Here is a 19,622-nt window from a genome sequence, read left to right on the forward strand (position 1 = left end):
GCTGCTGGTTCTATGACTGTGGACCAAACAGGGGCTGCTGGTTCTGCTGGACTGTGGACCAAACAGGGGCTGCTGGTTCTGCTGGGCTGTGGACCAAACAGGGGGCTGCTGGTTCTGCTGGGCTGTGGATCATAATGAATATGACAAACAGGGGCTGCTGGTTCTGCTGGGCTGTGGACCAAACAGGGGCTGCTGGTTCTGCTGGACTGTGGACCAAACAGGGGCTGCTGGTTCTGCTGGGCTGTGGACCAAACAGGGGCTGCTGGTTCTGCTGGACTGTGGACCAAACAGGGGCTGCTGGTTCTGCTGGACTGTGGACCAAACAGGGGCTGCTGGTTCTGCTGGACTGTGGACCAAACAGGGGCTGCTGGTTCTGCTGGGCTGTGGACCAAACAGGGGCTGCTGGTTCTGCTGGACTGTGGACCAAACAGGGGCTGCTGGTTCTGCTGGACTGTGGACCAAACAGGGTCTGCTGGTTCTGCTGGGCTGTGGACCAAACAGGGGCTGCTGGTTCTGCTGGACTGTGGACCAAACAGGGTCTGCTGGTTCTGCTGGGCTGTGGACCAACCAGGGGCTGCTGGTTCTGCTGGGCTGTGGACCAAACAGGGGCTGCTGGTTCTGCTGGACTGTGGACCAAACAGGGGCTGCTGGTTCTGCTGGACTGTGGACCAAACAGGGGCTGCTGGTTCTGCTGGACTATGGACCAAACAGGGGCTGCTGGTTCTGCTGGGCTGTGGACCAACCAGGGGCTGCTGGTTCTGCTTAGATTAGAGAGTTTGAAGTTGTTTGTGGAACAGAGGGAACATATACGCTGGCAGAGGATAGCAGGAATGTTGATATCTAAAACAGAACCCATACGTCAGCTCACTTCCTGGTTTTTGTTTGACGTTATTGGTGCTTTAGGTCACATGATTGGTATTAATGACTATCCCGCTTAAACACTGGTGTCCAATCGCTCAGTTTTCCTCTCTCTCGTGTATGGTCAAGGTACAAGGTCATTGAGATGAATGATGTGTGTCATATTGAGTTGAGTTGAAGAATGAACATCTGGAGAGAGTGAGGGAATCCAGTTGTTATGTCAAGAAAATAGTGTTTTCTTTTAATAACATGTTGTTACACTCCCAGTTACTGAAATAATGTAACAGCCATGTTGTAATCGTAGTAATTACAGTGTTACCTTAACGGTATAAGAGCAACTTATAAAGCAAAAATGTTTCACTGCCCGTTTAATTCATTAAGTCATATCTTCCTCCCACAGCTGTAGATCGCCTCTCCAGCCTCATGATGTCATCGGGGAGTTGTGATGTCATCGAACCCTCCGTACTGGATCAGTCCAGAACTTCCCAGGAGGCCAATGGGGGTTATCCAAATCCAGGAATTCCCTCCTCCTCCTCCTCCTCCTCCTCCTCCTCAGCAACAAATCACAATTTCAAACCCACAGCCCCAACCAACCACAGCAGTGAAATACCTGTCACCTACATCGATGACGTCATAACTGAACTAAGTTCCTCCGATGTTGAGAGTGCGCTCTCGTCCAAAACCCCCAAAGCCCCTTCAGAAGCACAATGTACTGAGACTACATCCTGCAAGTCAGCTCTAGACAGCAAGGCCCTGCCAGAGAAAGACAAAAGTAATGTTCAGACTCCTCCAACACGGCCCAGTCAGTTGGACTTCTCTGTCTTGGACTCTGGAAACAATGGTCGCCTCTTGCCTGTGGGTAAAACATTCTTGAACAATTACTCCAGAAACTTTAACAGTAATCTCACAGACGAGGGGAAGAATGCTCTTTCAAACGGGGTGGAGAAACCACCCGGTGCCTCTGCCGCCTCAAAGTGCCACATGTACAACCTGGTCGATGACAGCGATTCAGAGAGTGAAGACACGGTCACCGACAACAGTCATGGCGCTGCCGGCGATAACAAACCGGGGAGCCGCGTTGTCGGCGCTGAGTCACAGGACACAGATTCTGATGAGGAGGAAGTGGAGATTTGTTACAGTGAGTCCCAGCGGCCCAGCACTCTGAGCCAGGCAGCGCTGACTCACCCAACAGATGGGCCATTGTCTCCCCGGCTCTCTATCCCTATCTCTGGCTCTGACGGCAGCCACAATACAAAGGAGTCTGGGCCCTTTGATGTAGTACTAGACTCTGCTGCTTCTGTCACTTCTGATGCTGCTATGGCGACAGCTACTCACCCTGCTGCTGCCTCTCAGCAAAACAAAGACTGCTCTGTGGTAACAACAACCCAATCCAACCCTATCACTTCCCCCTCGCTGTCTAAGAGTCTATCTGGCTCGCAGTCCTCAGGTGCCTGTTTGACTGCAGAGTCCAAAGCTTCCCCTTGCCAAATGGTGCACCCCCAGTCTTCCAAGGACACAGATCCTGTACCCACTCCAGGCCCTGCAAGGTCTTCAGAATGCTTTGCCAATGGGGGTAGTGGCAGCAACGTTGCTACACCTGTGATAAAACACAGCCAGGCAACTTCTGTTGTAGCAGCTACCCAAAGCCTCACCCTACGGAGTCAGGAAAGGACAGCCAGGCCGACATCAGGTAAACTATCTAATAGTACATCATTATCATCATCAGCAGCAGCAGTAGCAGCATCCCATTCAACGGCGGCGAAGGCAATGCCCTCCAACTATAGTAGATCTGGCTCATCGAGACCATCTATAACAATGACAAGAGACAAGGAGGGAGAGAAAGTTTCCCTGGAACCCAGGTTGGTCCAGAATAACCCTACTAGTCTTCCGATGTCCAAACTGAAGGGGCTCAGCATTAAGAGTAAGAACAAAACCCAGCAGCAGCTTTCCCCGAAACCAGCCAGCACCGAAAGTCCGGCAGTCCTCTGGAAAGCAAGCAAAACTTCCCCGCTCCAGTCCCCCAAACTGCAAGCTAAGAAGGTAGACTCTCCTCTGCTTACCAGAAAGGCAGCAGGCTCATCTAGCAGCTTAAAGACTGGCAAACAGTTGGATCTGAGCAGAATCAGTAGCAGGAGCCTCACCTCGCCCAAAGCAGCTGACCGAACACAGGACAAGTGCAACCCCAAGTCCAATTCCACAACCACTACCACGTTGGAGGCAGCACAGTCAGCTAAGTTGGAGCTTCACCCTAACAAAGAGGAGCAAGTGACATCAGCTACTGCTACGTCCAAGGAACAACCGGAATCAGTCCCAACTACCCAGAGGTCTTTCATTGAGGTGCGACTCTCATCTTCCTCTTCTACTCTTCCTTCCTCCTCATCGTCTACGCCAGTTCTGATGCGAAAGGAAACTGTGAATTCAAAGAATTACTCAATTACTCAAACGACTCATATACCAGATATTACATCACACGTCAATGGAGGTGCAGTAGAGACCAATCTCAGGCCTGCTGCCCCTGACTCTGTGTGTAATCCAGAAAACGTCACTACAAATGATTCAGCAGTGAACTCAATAGGCCTAGAATCCGTAGATGTGGTTCCTTTGCCTATAAACAATGGTATCATAAACATCTCTCTTAGAAACTCCTGTCTAACAGATATGGCTGTGGAAAACCTGAAAGCTAACAAGTCCAAACTGAAGATGATGGAGCGCCGTAGTTTTTCCACGGACAACAGCACCCCCGGGGATCCCAACCCCTTCTCTGTCCGCCAGAGGATCAAGTCCTTCGAGAACCTGGCCAGCTTCGATAAGCCAGCGCTCAAATGTATCGAGATCCAGTCCTTCGCTCAGTCCTATGCTCTGACGGCAACGTTGAAGCCTCCTCTTAACCGAAGACTGTCTGGCTACATGTCCGGCTCGGTGAACTCCATAGACTGCCGCTCGCTACGAAGAAGCTTCAGCTCATGCGTCGACAACTTTAACGTCTCAACCCCCTTGACCCCTTTGTCGCCTCAGCTTCGCAAGTCGCCGTCAAGTCTGACTCTCCCGAACCTTGACATTTTGACACAAATCTGCAGCACAAACGAAGCTCCACTTGGACAAACACGGGACGAACTTGGGGACGGTGAAATCTCCAAAATGTTGCCCCCCGGGGGTGTGACCCTAACTCCTCAAACGCCCCCGGTGATGCGGCGCCGCCAGGCTCGGGGCCACGCTAACCTGTCCCGATCCAGATTGAGGGAGCTCAGGGCCCTTAGCATGCCCGACCTGGAAAAGCTGTACACCGATGACTTCTCCAGCAACCCAGGGACCAACGGCACATTTAAGACGGAGCTGGAGATCCACCCAGCCAGGTTCACAGAGGCCCTCCAGAACCAGACAGGGTGCTGTCAACTGCCTGCTGAACCCACAGGTGTGCCCCCGACCAGGGTCAGTCGGAGCGACGGTGGGGCCAGCCAGGACGCCATTCAGGGGGAAACCAACGGTCAAACAGATCTCAGCAGCTGGTCCATCAGGTGAGTAAAAACACCAACCATCTCTATATTTTTCTATTTCCACAATGTGAATTAAATATCCAATCCTTAACTTTCCCAAGATTTCAGACAGACAGAGACAGAGACAGACACATACGAGTAAAGTCACTTCTATAGTATTTATTATATTTAAAAAAATATATATTTTCTGTCTTCTTTCCAGTTTGACAGTCCTGGTTGGCTCTGCGGTGGAGCAGAGTAAGCTGCAGACGGTCCTGGCCTCGCTGACCTCCAAGACCCATGTGTTGGCCCTGCTACAGGAGGCCAAAGCTCTCTCTCAGGTAACCAAACACAGTGTATGTTTAGGTCACAGAAGTATTTCTGCTGTCTTTACTGAGTGTTGAGTGACAGGAGTTGGTATTAACAGATCTGGATCGAGGCTAGAGGACAGGAGCGTGAACGATATGTCTGAGACAGTATTTTCATCCTTGTCTTGAAAGCTCACATCCTGTGTCTCTGTGTGTGTGTTGCGTCTGGTCCCCCTCTACCCTAGGTTAAAGATGATACCCACTTTGTAGTCTTCTCCAAAGAAGAGGGTTCGGGACTTGGTTTCAGCATCGCTGGAGGAGTGGACCTTGAGCAGAAGTCTATATCTGTAAGTACAGTAGTATGTTTTGTATTTTAGCAGAAACGCTATTTGGATATTTGAGCAATGTAATGTGGCATATTGTTAGGGAATCTATTTTAATTTGAAAATATGTCACATTTAGCTAAAAGGGGATTATGTTGGATTTTCTTCCTACAGATCTACACAATCTGGCACACGCACTTTTGTCAACAATTACAACTATAAATAATTTAGAATGAGTTTGTAAAATTACAGCTAGAAATTGTTTAAGTCATTTAGAATGTAAAATGACAGCTATAAACCATTTCGAATGTAAAATTACAGCTATAAATAATTTAGAATGTACAATTACAGCTATAAATCATTTAGAATGTAAAATTACACCCCAGAGTGTCAAAGTCGTCATAATGAGGAGACCAAGGCACAGTGTGGTAAGCGTCCATCTTCTTTAATTAAAGAACGAACACTAAACAAAACAACAAAATGAACCATGAAGCTAATATGACTAGTGCAGAACAGGCAACTAAACATAGAATAACAACCCATAAAATACCCAAGGAATATGGCTGCCTAAATATAGTCCCCAATCAGAGACGACGAGAAACAGCTGCCTCTGATTGAGAACCAATCTAGGCAACCATAGACATATAAACCCCTAGACATACAAAAACCCGTAGACAATACAAAACTAAACAAATCACCCTTGTCGTACCCTGACCTAACCAAAATGACCCGTGGATCATTGCCGGAGGCTCTGGACTGCGGATCCTCGCTGTAGGCCCCGGGCTGGGGACCGTTGCTGGAGACCCCGGGCTGGGGACCGTCGCTGGAGACCCCGGGCTTGTGGCCCGTCGCTGGAGGTTCCGGTCTGTGAACTGTCGTTGGAGGTTCCGGTCTGTGAACTGTCGTTGGAGGTTCCGGACTGTGAACTGTCGTTGGAGGTTCCGGTCTGTGAACTGTCGTCGGAGGTTCCGGTCTGTGAACTGTCGTCGGAGGTTCCGGTCTGTGAACTGTCGTTGGAGGTTCCGGTCTGTGAACTGTCGTTGGAGGTTCCGGTCTGTGAACTGTCGTTGGAGGTTCCGGACTGTGAACTGTCGTTGGAGGTTCCGGTCTGTGAACTGTCGTTGGAGGTTCCGGTCTGTGAACGGTCTGTGAACTGTCGTTGGAGGTTCCGGTCTGTGAACTGTCGTTGGAGGTTCCGGTCTGTGAACTGTCGTTGGAGGTTCCGGTCTGTGAACTGTCGTTGGAGGTTCCGGACTGTGAACTGTCGTCGGAGGTTCCGGTCTGTGAACTGTCGTTGGCAGGTTCCGGACTGTGAACTGTCGTCGGAGGTTCCGGTCTGTGAACTGTCGTTGGAGGTTCCGGTCTGTGAACTGTCGCTGGAGGTTCCGGACTGTGAACTGTCGTTGGAGGTTCCGGTCTGTGAACTGTCGCTGGAGGTTCCGGACTGTGAACTGTCGTCGGAGGTTCCGGTCTGTGAACTGTCGTTGGAGGTTCCGGTCTGTGAACTGTCGTTGGAGGTTCCGGACTGTGAACTGTCGTTGGAGGTTCCGGTCTGTGAACTGTCGTTGGAGGTTCCGGACTGTTAACTGTCGTTGGAGGTTCCGGTCTGTGAACTGTCGTTGGAGGTTCCGGACTGTGAACTGTCGTTGGAGGTTCCGGTCTGTGAACTGTCGTTGGAGGTTCCGGTCTGTGAACTGTCGTTGGAGGTTCCGGTCTGTGAACTGTCGTTGGAGGTTCCGGACTGTGAACTGTCGTTGGAGGTTCCGGTCTGTGAACTGTCGTTGGAGGTTCCGGACTGTGAACTGTCGTTGGAGGTTCCGGTCTGTGAACTGTCGCTGGAGGTTCCGGACTGTGAACTGTCGTTGGAGGTTCCGGTCTGTGAACTGTCGCTGGAGGTTCCGGACTGTGAACTGTCGTTGGAGGTTCCGGTCTGTGAACTGTCGTTGGAGGTTCCGGTCTGTGAACTGTCGCCGGACGCTCTGGACTGGGTACTGTCGCCGGACACTTTGAACTGCCGAGGCGCACTGTAGACCTGGTGCGTGGTGTCGGCACTGGTGGTACTGGGCTGGTGACACACACCTCAGGGCGAGTGTTGCGAGCAGGCACAGGACGTACTGGTCTGTGGAGGCGCACTGGAGGTCTGGAGTGTAGAGCTGACACAACCCGTCCTGGCTGGCTGTGCAGACTCACCGGAGACACAATACGCAGAGCCGACACAAGATATCCTGGTCCAAGGAGGTATACTGGAGACCAGGAGCACTGAACCGGCACCCTCCTTCCTGGCTGGATGCCCATTCTAGCCCGGCAAATGCGAGGAGCTGGAATAGAGCTCACCGGGCTAGAATAGAGTACTGTAGACATTGTGCGTTCCACCGCATAACACGGTGCTTGACCAGTAACACGCTTCCCACAGTAAGCACGAGGAGTTGGCTCAGGTCTCCGACCTGACTCATGCAATCTCCTTGTGTGCTTCCCCCCCAAAATATTATTGGGGCTGCCTCTCGGGCTTCCGTGTACCCTCATATCGACGCCGTTCCGCCTGTGCTATCTCCACCTGCTTGCATGGCAGGGTCTTGTCCCCTGCCATTACCTCCTCCCAGGTTCAGGATGTCCTCCACTCCTCTTTCTCCCGGGTCCAAGACTTCCACTCCTCTTTGGCACGCTGCTTGGTCCTTTTTAGGTGGGTTGTTCTGTTACGGTCGTCATAATGAAGAGACCAAGGTGCAGCGTGATAAGCGTACATCTTCTTTAATTAAAGAGCGAACACTGAACAAAACAACGAAACGTGAAGCTAATATGGCTAGTGCATCCAGGGGACATCAAACATTCAGGGACTTCAAACATCCAGGGGACGTCAAACATCCAGGGGACGTCAAACATCCAGGGGACGTCAAACATCCAGGGACGTCAAACATCCAGGGGACGTCAAACATCCAGGGACGTCAAACATCCAGGGACGCAAACATTCAGGGCGTCAAACAGCCAGGGGCGTCAAACATCCAGGGACGTCAAACATTGGGCGTTCAAACATCCAGGGGCATCAAACATCCGGGGACCGTCAAACATCCAGGGGCGTCAAACATTCAGGGGGCGTCAAACATCCAGGGGACGTCAAACATCCAGGGGCGTCAAACATCCAGGGGACGTCAAACATTCAGGGACGTCAAACATCCAGGGACGTCAAACATCAAGGGACGTCAAACATCCAGGGGCGTCAAACATCCAGGGGCGTCAAACATCCAGGGATGTCAAACATCCAGGGATGTCAAACACTCCTCTTTCTCCCAGGTCCAGGGACGTCAAACATCCAGGGGCGTCAAACATCCAGGGGCGTCAAACATCCAGGGACGTCAAACATCCAGGGACGCTCAAACATCCAGGGACGTCAAACATCCAGGGGACGTCAAACATCCAGGGACGTCAAACATCCATCTTCAAACATTCAGGGACGTCAAACATCCAGGGGACGTCAAACATCCAGGGACGTCAAACATCCAGGGGACGTCAAACATCTGGACGTCAAACATCTGGACGTCAAACATCCAGGGACGTCAAACATCTGGACGTCAAACATCTGGACGTCAAACATCTGGACGTCAAACATCCAGGGGACGTCAAACATCTGGACGTCAAACATCCAGGGACGTCAAACATCCAGGGATGTCAAACATCCAGGGGACGTCAAACATCCAGGGGACGTCAAACATCCAGGGGACGTCAAACATCCAGGGACGTCAAACATCCAGGGGACGTCAAACATTCAGGGACGTCAAACATCCAGGGGACGTCAAACATCCAGGGATGTCAAACATCCAGGGGACGTCAAACATCCAGGGGACGTCAAACATCCAGGGACGTCAAACATCCAGGGACGTCAAACATCCAGGGGACGTCAACATCCAGGGGACGTCAAACAACCAGGGGACGTCAAACATCAAGGGGACGTCAAACATCCAGGGGACGTCAAGCATCCAGGGGACGTCAAACAACCAGGGGACGTCAAACATCCAGGGGACGTCAAGCATCCAGGGGACGTCAAACATCAAGGGGACGTCAAACATCCAGGGGACGTCAAGCATCCAGGGGACGTCAAACAACCAGGGGACGTCAAACATCCAGGGGACGTCAAGCATCCAGGGGACGTCAAACATCCAGGGGACGTCAAACAACCAGGGGACGTCAAACATCAAGGGGACGTCAAGCATCCAGGGGACGTCAAACATCAAGGGGACGTCAAACATCCAGGGGACGTCAAACATCCAGGGGACGTCAAACATCCAGGGGACGTCAAACATCCAGGGGACGTCAAACATCCAGGGAACGTCAAACATCCAGGGGACGTCAAACATCCAGGGACGTCAAACATCCAGGGACGTCAAACATCCAGGGGACGTCAAACATCCAGGGGACGTCAAACATCCAGGGACGTCAAACATCCAGGGGACATCAAACATCCAGGGGACGTCAAACATCCAGGGGACGTCAAACATCTGGATGTCAAACATCCAGGGACGTCAAACATCCAGGGGACGTCAAACATCCAGGGACGTCAAACATCCAGGGGACGTCAAACATCCAGGGACGTCAAACATTCAGGGACGTCAAACATCCAGGGACGTCAAACATCCAGGGACGTCAAACATCCAGGGACGTCAAACATCCAGGGGACGTCAAACATCCAGGGACGTCAAACATCCAGGGGACGTCAAACATCCAGGGACGTCAAACATCCAGGGGACGTCAAACATTCAGGGACGTCAAACATCCAGGGGACGTCAAACATCTGGATGTCAAACATCCAGGGACGTCAAACATCCAGGGGACGTCAAACATTCAGGGACGTCAAACATCCAGGGGACGTCAAACATCTGGACGTCAAACATCCAGGGGACGTCAAACATCCAGGGACGTCAAACATCCAGGGACGTCAAACATCCAGGGGCGTCAAACATCCAGGGACGTCAAACATCCAGGGGACGTCAAACATCCAGGGGCGTCAAACATCCAGGGACGTCAAACATCCAGGGGACGTCAAACATCCAGGGGCGTCAAACATCCAGGGGACGTCAAACATCCAGGGGACGTCAAACATTCAGGGACGTCAAACATCCAGGGACGTCAAACATCCAGGGACGTCAAACATCCAGGGATGTCAAACATCCAGGGGACGTCAAACATCCAGGGACGTCAAACATCCAGGGGCGTCAAACATCCAGGGGCGTCAAACATCCAGGGGCGTCAAACATCCAGGGGACGTCAAACATCCAGGGGCGTCAAACATCCAGGGGCGTCAAACATCCAGGGGCGTCAAACATCCAGGGACGTCAAACATCCAGGGGACGTCAAACATCCAGGGACGTCAAACATCCAGGGACATCAAACATCCAGGGCGTCAAACATCCAGGGGCGTCAAACATCCAGGGACGTCAAACATCCAGGGGCGTCAAACATCCAGGGGACGTCAAACATTCAGGGGCGTCAAACATCCAGGGACGTCAAACATCCAGGGACGTCAAACATCCAGGGGACGTCAAACATCCAGGGGCGTCAAACATCCAGGGGACGTCAAACATCCAGGGACGTCAAACATCCAGGGACGTCAAACATCCAGGGGACGTCAAACATCCAGGGACGTCAAACATCCAGGGACGTCAAACATCCAGGGGCGTCAAACATCCAGGGGACGTCAAACATTCAGGGGACGTCAAACATCCAGGGATGTCAAACATCCAGGGACGTCAAACATCCAGGGGATGTCAAACATCCAGGGGACGTCAAACATCCAGGGACGTCAAACATCCAGGGGACGTCAAACATCCAGGGGACGTCAAACATCCAGGGACGTCAAACATCCAGGGGCGTCAAACATCCAGGGACGTCAAACATCCAGGGACGTCAAACATCCAGGGGACGTCAAACATCCAGGGGACGTCAAACATCCAGGGGACGTCAAACATCCAGGGACGTCAAACATCTGGACGTCAAACATCCAGGGGACGTCAAACATCCAGGGGCGACAAACATCTGGGCGTCAAACATCCAGGGGCGTCAAACATCCAGGGACGTCAAACATTCAGGGACGTCAAACATCCAGGGGACGTCAAACATCTGGGCGTCAAACATCCAGGGGCGTCAAACATCCAGGGGACGTCAAACATCCAGGGACGTCAAACATCCAGGGGACGTCAAACATCCAGGGACGTAAAACATCCAGGGGACGTCAAACATCCAGGGACGTCAAACATCCAGGGGCGTCAAACATCCAGGGACGTCAAACATCCAGGGGCGTCAAACATCCAGGGGACGTCAAACATCCAGGGACGTCAAACATTCAGGGGACGTCAAACATCCAGGGGCGTCAAACATCCAGGGGCGTCAAACATCCAGGGGACGTCAAACATCCAGGGACGTCAAACATCCAGGGGCGTCAAACATCCAGGGACGTCAAACATCCAGGGGACGTCAAACATCCAGGGGACGTCAAACATCCAGGGACGCGTCAAACATCCAGGGACGTCAAACATCCAGGGACGTCAAACATCCAGGGACGGCAAACATCCAGGGGCGTCAAACATCCAGGGACGTCAAACATCCAGGGGCGTCAAACATCCAGGGACGTCAAACATCCAGGGGACGTCAAACATCCAGGGACGTCAAACATCCAGGGACGTCAAACATCCAGGGGACGTCAAACATCCAGGGGACGTCAAACATCCAGGGGACGTCAAACATCCAGGGACGTCAAACATCCAGGGGACGTCAAACATCCAGGGGCGTCAAACATCCAGGGGACGTCAAACATCCAGGGGCGTCAAACATCCAGGGACGTCAAACATCCAGGGACGTCAAACATCCAGGGACGTCAAACATCCAGGGGACGTCAAACATCCAGGGGACGTTAAACATTCAGGGACGTCAAACATCCAGGGACATCAAACATCCAGGGGACGTCAAACATCCAGGGGACGTCAAACATCTGGACGTCAAACATTCAGGGGACGTCAAACATCCAGGGGACGTCAAACATCCAGGGGACGTCAAACATCCAGGGGACGTCAAACATCCAGGCCGCTGCACAGACCCGTTAAATTGTACGTAGGAACAACTACAAAAAATGTATCTCTAAATAGTTTTTGTTTGGAAAAATAAATAAATAAATGTATTTTACCTACGTGTATTTTAGTATTATACAGGTAGAAAGATTTTTTTAAAGTATTTTTCTGCTCTGGACATGTCCTGTCCTGGAGTGTCTCAACAAAATGGAATCAAAATACTTCACCTGACATCATCCAGTGTCCTGAAAAAAAAGAGATTTGCGTTAAATACAATAATAAACATATTTTATAACCTCATTTCTACGTTTGCATTACATATTTTAGATTTTTTTTTTTTTACAAAAAAAAGTATATTTGTGTTTACGTTTAACTGGTAAACGTTGATTGTGATATGATTAAGAGGGGGAAATTACCCTATGAGGGTATCTGACCTCAACCAAGTAAACACTGCTGACAAAATGTGCTGTGGTTGATTTATTTTGATGATAGAAATCACCAAAACGGGTTCGACACTGAGTTTACAAAACATTAGGAACATCTGCTCTTTCCATGACATAGACTGACCAGGTGAAAGCTATGATCCCTAATTGATGTCACTTTTTAAATCTACTTCAATCAGTGTAGATGAAGGAGAGGATACAGGTTAAAGAAGGATTTTTGACCTTGAGACAACTGAGACGTGGATTGTGTATGTGTGCCATTTAGAGGGTGAATGGGCAAGACAAAATATTAAAGTGCCTTTGAACGGGATATGGTAGTAGGTGCCAGGCGCACTGGTTTGAGTGTGTCAAGAACTGCAACGCTGCTGGGTTTTTCACACTCAACAGTTGCCTGTGTGTATCTAGAATGGTCCACCACCCAACGGACATCCAGCCAACTGGACACAACTGTGGGAAGCATTGGAGTCAACATGGGCCAGCATCCCTGTGGAACGCTTTCCACACCTTGTAGAGTCCACGACCTGACGAAGTGAGGCTGTTCTGAAGGCAACTTAATATTAGGAAGGTGTTCCTGATGTTTTGTACACTCAGTGTCTATATCACAAGTATTGATTATATATATAGCATATGTGATGAATGATGATCACTGCAATCACCAGCTGTAGTGTTGCTGATTTGAATACCCCAGATCATGGAATTGGCTGTGTGAAGGTTTATAAAGACAAAGGGCAGACACATGGAGTTACTTCTTTTGAATGGATAGTTGACATGACAGAATGGTAGGAGGATATTTTGGTATCTAAGAAGGTGGGTGAAACTTTTATTCAGTGTGAAGTGCATATTCTGGAAATATGATTTCTTGATTGCGTAGAGAGAGAGAGAGAGAGAGAGAGAGAGAGAGAGAGAGAGACTACGTTGACAGAATGTGAAGACTGTATAACAGCTGTGTAGACCTTCACTAAGGCCCTGCAAAATGTTTAATCTTAACTCCACCCACTGGCCAGGTCCATCGTGTCTTCTCCAAAGGGGTAGCCGGCCTGGAAGGTACCATTCAGCAGGGGGACAGCGTCCTGTCCATCAACGGCAGCAGCTTGGAGGGGACGTCCCACGGAGAAGCCCTGTCCTATCTCCACCAGGCTAGACTGTCCTCTCAGGCCCTGGTGGTCCTTCGCAGGGGGAAGGACAGTGAAGGACGCATGTCCCCAAGACACCATGACCTGTACCACCGCACAGGGCGAGGCTACTCCCCAGGGTGCAGAGACAACGGGCCTGAGACAGCTAGACCAGGTATGGGAGGGAGGGAGGGAGACATATAAGATACTGTACATGACTGGGACAGACAGACAGACAGACAGACAGACAGACAGACAGACAGACAGACAGACAGACAGACAGACAGACAGGCAGGCAGGCAGGCAGGCAGGCAGGCAGGCAGACAGACAGACAGACAGACAGACAGACAGACAGACAGACAGACAGACAGACAGACAGACAGACAGACAGACAGACAGACAGACAGACAGACAGACAGTACCAGTCAAACGGTTTGGACACAACCTACTCATTCCATTGTTGGTGCGTGTGTGTGTGCGTGTGCGTGTGCGTGTGTGTGTGCGTGTGTGTGTGTGTGTGTGTGTGTGCGTGTGTGTTCCAGTAGTGGTGGAAATGGGTCCTGACGGGGCTCTGAGGATACAGCTCCTGAAGACATCAGCTGGTCTGGGCTTCAGTCTGGAGGGGGGCAAAGCCTCTGCGCATGGAGACCGCCCCCTCAACGTCAAACGAGTCTTCAAAGGTCAGTGCACACACACACAAACACACACACCCTCAGGACCGAGTCAGGAAACTCTGGTCTGTATGTTTCTTCATGACTGGGCTTGTGGGCTGAGTCAGTGTCAGTACATGTTTACCAGATGTCGCCAGTGACCAGCATGCTTGTCAGAACAGGCAGGGTCATTAATTTTGTCTGCCAACACAGACATCACAACGAGGAGAGAGAGGCAGTGAAAGTCAAGGAAAATCACACGCAGTATCTATTACAACAGGGTTTCATAGAGCCAAAGTCCTTCTTTATTTAACAAAAATAAATAAATACATACTCTTGACACATTAAACCACTCCTCTGCGTAAATACAAGGCGTGTTCATTAAACGTTTGGGTAACATTTTACTTCAAGTGATCAGGATTTTAGCAATGAATCCCTTTATCTACTCTCCCAGAGTCAGATGAACTAATGGATACTTCCCCAGAGTCAGATAAACTAATGGATACTTCCCCATAGTCAGATGAACTAATGGATACTTCCCCAGAGTCAGATGAACTAATGGATACTTCCCCAGAGTCAGATGAACTAATGGATACTTCCCCAGAGTCAGATGAACTAATGGATACTTCCCCAGAGTCAGATGAACTAATGGATACTTCCCCAGAGGCAGATGAACTAATGAACTAATGGATACTTCCCCAGAGTCAGATGAACTAATGGATACTTCCCCAGAGTCAGATGAACTAATGGATACTTCCCCAGAGTCAGATGAACTAATGAACTAATGGATACTTCCCCATAGTCAGATGAACTAATGGATACTTCCCCAGTGTCAGATGAACTAATAAACTAATGGATACTTCCCCAGAGTCAGATGAACTAATGGATACTTCCCCAGAGTCAGATGAACTAATGAACTAATGGATACTTCCCCAGAGTCAGATGAACTAATGGATACTTCCCCAGAGTCAGATGAACTAATGGATACTTCCCCAGAGTCAGATGAACTAATAAACTAATGGATACTTCCCCAGAGTCAGATGAACTAATAAACTAATGGATACTTCCCCAGAGTCAGATGAACTAATGAACTAATGGATACTTCCCCAGAGTCAGATGAACTAATAAACTAATGGATACTTCCCCAGAGTCAGATGAACTAATAGATACTTCCCCAGAGTCAGATGAACTAATAAACTAATGGATACTTCCCCAGAGTCAGATGAACTAATGGATACTTCCCCATAGTCAGATGAACTAATAAACTAATGGATACTTCCCCAGAGTCAGATGAACTAATGAACTAATGGATACTTCCCCAGAGTCAGATGAACTAATGGATACTTCCCCAGAGTCAGATGAACTAATGGATACTTCCCCAGAGGCAGATGAACTAATGGATACTTCCCCAGAGTCAGATGAACTAATGGATACTTCCCCAGAGTCAGATGAACTAATGAACTAATGGATACTTCCCCAGAGGCAGATGAACTAATGGATACTTCCTCAGAGTCAGATGAACTAATGGATACTTCCCCAGAGTCAGATGAACTAATGGATACTTCCCCATAGTCAGATGAACTAATAAACTAATGGATACTTCCCCAGAGTCAGATGAACTAATGGATACTTCCCCAGAGGCAGATGAACTAATGAACTAATGGATACTTCCCCAGAGTCAGATGAACTAATGGATACTTCCCCAGAGGCAGATGAACTAATGGATACTTCCCCAGAGTCAGATGAACTAATGAACTAATGGATACTTCCCCAGAGGCAGATGAACTAATGGATACTTCCTCAGAGTCAGATGAACTAATGGATACTTCCCCAGAGTCAGATGAACTAATGGATACTTCCCCAGAGTCAGATGAACTAATGGATACTTCCTCTGTGTCAGATGAACTAATGGATACTTCCCCAGAGTCAGATGAACTAATGGATACTTCCCCAGAGTCAGATGAACTAATGGATACTTCCCCAGAGGCAGATGAACTAATGGATACTTCCCCAGAGTCAGATGAACTAATGGATACTTCCCCAGAGTCAGATGAACTAATGGATACTTCCCCAGAGTCAGATGAACTAATGGATACTTCCCCATAGTCAGATGAACTAATGAACGAATGGATACTTCCCCAGAGTCAGATGAACTAATGGATACTTCCCCAGAGTCAGATGAACTAATGGATACTTCCCCAGAGTCAGATGAACTACATAGTAATTGTAACTTCCTCCAGACATAAAAATGCGACCCACATGTTCATCTGACTCTAGGAAGTAGCCAAAGTCCTAAAGTATCCCTTTAAAGCCAACCAGTATTCTGATAATGTTATAATACATTATAAGACTTGTCATAAGCATGTACAGTATTACCCCTTATATTGGCTTATTATTTTGACTAACCATGTTCTCCTCCCATCCTCTAGGTGGTGCTGCAGAGCTGTCGCGGGTGGTGGACGTGGGGGATGAGGTACTGGAGGTGAACGGGAGCTCGCTGCAGGGCCTCATGCATTACGACGCCTGGAACATTATCAAGACTGTCAGCAAAGGCCCTGTGCAGCTTGTCATCAGGAAACCACAGACTTCTGTATGACTCAACAGACCTAACTACAATGGAGAATTTTTTTACATATTCGAACGAGGCAGACAGACATGTTGGGCTAACATAGCAGGGTTATTCTCCCGCCCCCCCTGGTCCGGGATAGATCTATGTCATACAGTGTGCCAAAACCAGATCATGGAACGTCAGAAGCGTCTTGGACAAGAGAGACTTTCACTTGTTTTACTGATTTACTTTTTTTATTTACTTTTCTATGACGTCTCCTTGTGATGATGTTTTTAATATGACTGACCTACTCAGGCGGTGGTGCTGTACTGTACTGTGCAGAATTACAGTGCATTCAGAAAGTATTCAGACACCTAGATTTTTTTTACACATTTTGTTATGTTACAACCTTGTTCTAAAATGGATTAAATACATTTTTAAAATTCTCAGAAATCTACACACAATATCCCATAATAACAAAGTGAAAACAGGTTTTGTGATTTCAGGAAGAAAAATATTTTTAAAAATACCTTATTTCCATAAGTCAGACATCAGACTCTTTGCTATGAGACACGAAATTGAGATCAGGTGCATCCTGTTTCCATTGATCATCTTTGAGATGTTTCTACAACTTAGAGTCCACCTGTGGTAAATTCTATTAATTTGACATGATTTGGAAAGGCACACACCTGTCTATATAAGGTCCCACAGTTGACAGTGCATGTCAGAGCAAAAACCAAGCCAGGAGACAGGATTGTGTCAAGGCACAGATTTGGGGGAGGGTACCAAAAAATGTCTGCAGCCTTGAAGGTCCCCAAGAACACAGTGGCCTCCATCATTCTGAAATGAAAGAAGTTTGGAACCACCAAGACTCTTCCTAGAAATGGCCACCCGGCCAAACTGAGCGATAGGGGAGAAGGGTCTTGTTCAGGGAGGTGACCAAGAACCCGATGGTCACCAACCAGATTCTCTGTTCTCGTGAAACCAAGTTTGAACTCTTTGGCCTGAATGCCAAGCGCCACGTCTGGAGGAAACCTGGCACCATCTCTACGGTGAAGCATGGTGGTGGCAGCATCATGCTGTGGGGATGTTTTTCAGCGGCAGGGACTGGGAGACTAGTCAGGATCAAAGGAAAGATGAACAGAGCAAAGTACAGAGAGACCCTTGATGAAAACCTGCTCCAGAGCACTCAGGACCTCAGACTGGGGTGAAGGTTCACCTTCCAACAGGACAACGACCCTAAGCGCACAGCCAAGACAACGCAGGAGTGGCTTCGGGACAAGTCTCTGAAATGTCCTCGAGTGGCCCAGCCAGAGCCCGGACTTGAAACCAATCGGAAATCTCTGGAGAGACCTGATAATATCTGTTCAGCAACACTCCCCATCCAACCTGACAGAGTGTAACGGATGTGAAACGGCTAGCTTAGTTAGTGGTGCGCGCTAAATAGCGTTTCAATCGGTTACGTCACTTGCTCTGAGACCTTGAAGTAGTAGTTCCCCTTGCACTGCAAGGGCCGCGGCTTTTGTGGAGCGATGGGTAACGATGCTTCGAGGGTGACTGTTGTCGATGTGTGCAGAGGGTCCCTGGTTCGCGCCCGGGTATGGGCGAGGGGACGGTTTAAAATTATACTGTTACAAGAGCTTGAGAGGATCTGCAGAGAAGAATGGGAGAAATTCCCCAAATATAGGTGTTCCAAGCTTGTAGCATCATACTCAAGAAGACCCAAGGTTGTAATCGGTGCCAAAGGTGCTTCAACAAAGTACTGAGTAAAGAGTCTGAATATTTATGTAAATGTTATAGATTTTTTTATTTAAAAAACTTGCTAAAATTTCTAAAAAAATGTTTTTGCTTTGTCTTCGTGGGTATTGTGTGTAGATTGATGAGGGGAAAAAACGATTTTGATCGATTTTAGAATAAGGTTGTAACCTAACAAAATGTGGAAAAAGTCAAGGGGTCTGAATACTTTCTGAAGGCATTGTACATCCGTTATCAATATACAGTAAATAGTATAGTTTAGTATTGTATAGTATAGTTTAGTATTGTATAGAGGTTGTATAGTATATTGTATAGTTTAGTATACCTACTGTTCATAGTTTTACTCTGGATTTTAGAAGAGGACAAACATGCAGTTTTACACCTCTTGTTCATATAGAATCATATCAAACGTGCAAAAAAGAAACAATAATCAAAGGAATGTTGTTTCGTTTTGCTGTTAGCATCAATGCTAACTGGCAAGGTACTGCTAATCAACTGTCACTGTTGTACAATAAGACTTGTAATACTGCCCTCCAAAGGCAAAACGCAGTAACTACATTTATTTTGTCACTGCAAAATCTGACTTCAGTTCTTTTTCTGTCTAGACAGCCATTTCTGACACACCATGATATATTCTGATCAACTGTCTCGTTCTTGTGTCAGGAGAACGACATACTGCATTAATCAGATAATATACCATTACAACAGAGCCTTAGTCCGGCAGAATACACTAAACAGGTTTTATTTTCCACTGGACATGTGATTATTATTTTAGGAATATTATAAAATCGTTGCTTTGCCTTTCAAACTTTTACTCCTTATTTGAACCAACCCTATTATCTGTCACCCTGTATCTGTCACCCTGTATCTGTCACCCTGTATCTGTCACCCTGTATCTGTCACCCTGTATCTGTCACCCTGTATCCGTCACCCTGTATCTGTCACCCTGTATCTGTCACCCTGTATCTGTCACCCTGTATCTGTCACCCTGTATCTGTCACCCTGTATCCTTCACCCTGTATCTGTCACCCTGTATCTGTCACCCTGTATCTGTCACCCTGTATCTGTCACCCTGTATCTGTCACCCTGTATCTGTCACC

General features: G+C 48.6%; 1 protein-coding gene across 1 annotated transcript in view; it reads left to right on the top strand.

The window, feature by feature from the left end:
* Positions 1-19,131, top strand: part of pdzd2 (PDZ domain containing 2) — a 209,590-nt gene extending 190,459 nt beyond the window's left edge. The window contains 6 exon segments of the mRNA XM_052462660.1: positions 1,259-4,373; positions 4,555-4,672; positions 4,885-4,986; positions 13,462-13,744; positions 14,112-14,249; positions 16,649-19,131. Of these exon segments, the coding sequence (XP_052318620.1) occupies positions 1,259-4,373; positions 4,555-4,672; positions 4,885-4,986; positions 13,462-13,744; positions 14,112-14,249; positions 16,649-16,815 (3,923 nt within the window). The 3' untranslated portion in view covers positions 16,816-19,131.
* The last annotated feature ends 491 nt before the right edge of the window (positions 19,132-19,622 follow it).

Source organism: Oncorhynchus keta, chromosome 14 (genome assembly GCF_023373465.1).
Source record: "Oncorhynchus keta strain PuntledgeMale-10-30-2019 chromosome 14, Oket_V2, whole genome shotgun sequence".
Classification (NCBI taxonomy): domain Eukaryota; kingdom Metazoa; phylum Chordata; class Actinopteri; order Salmoniformes; family Salmonidae; genus Oncorhynchus; species Oncorhynchus keta.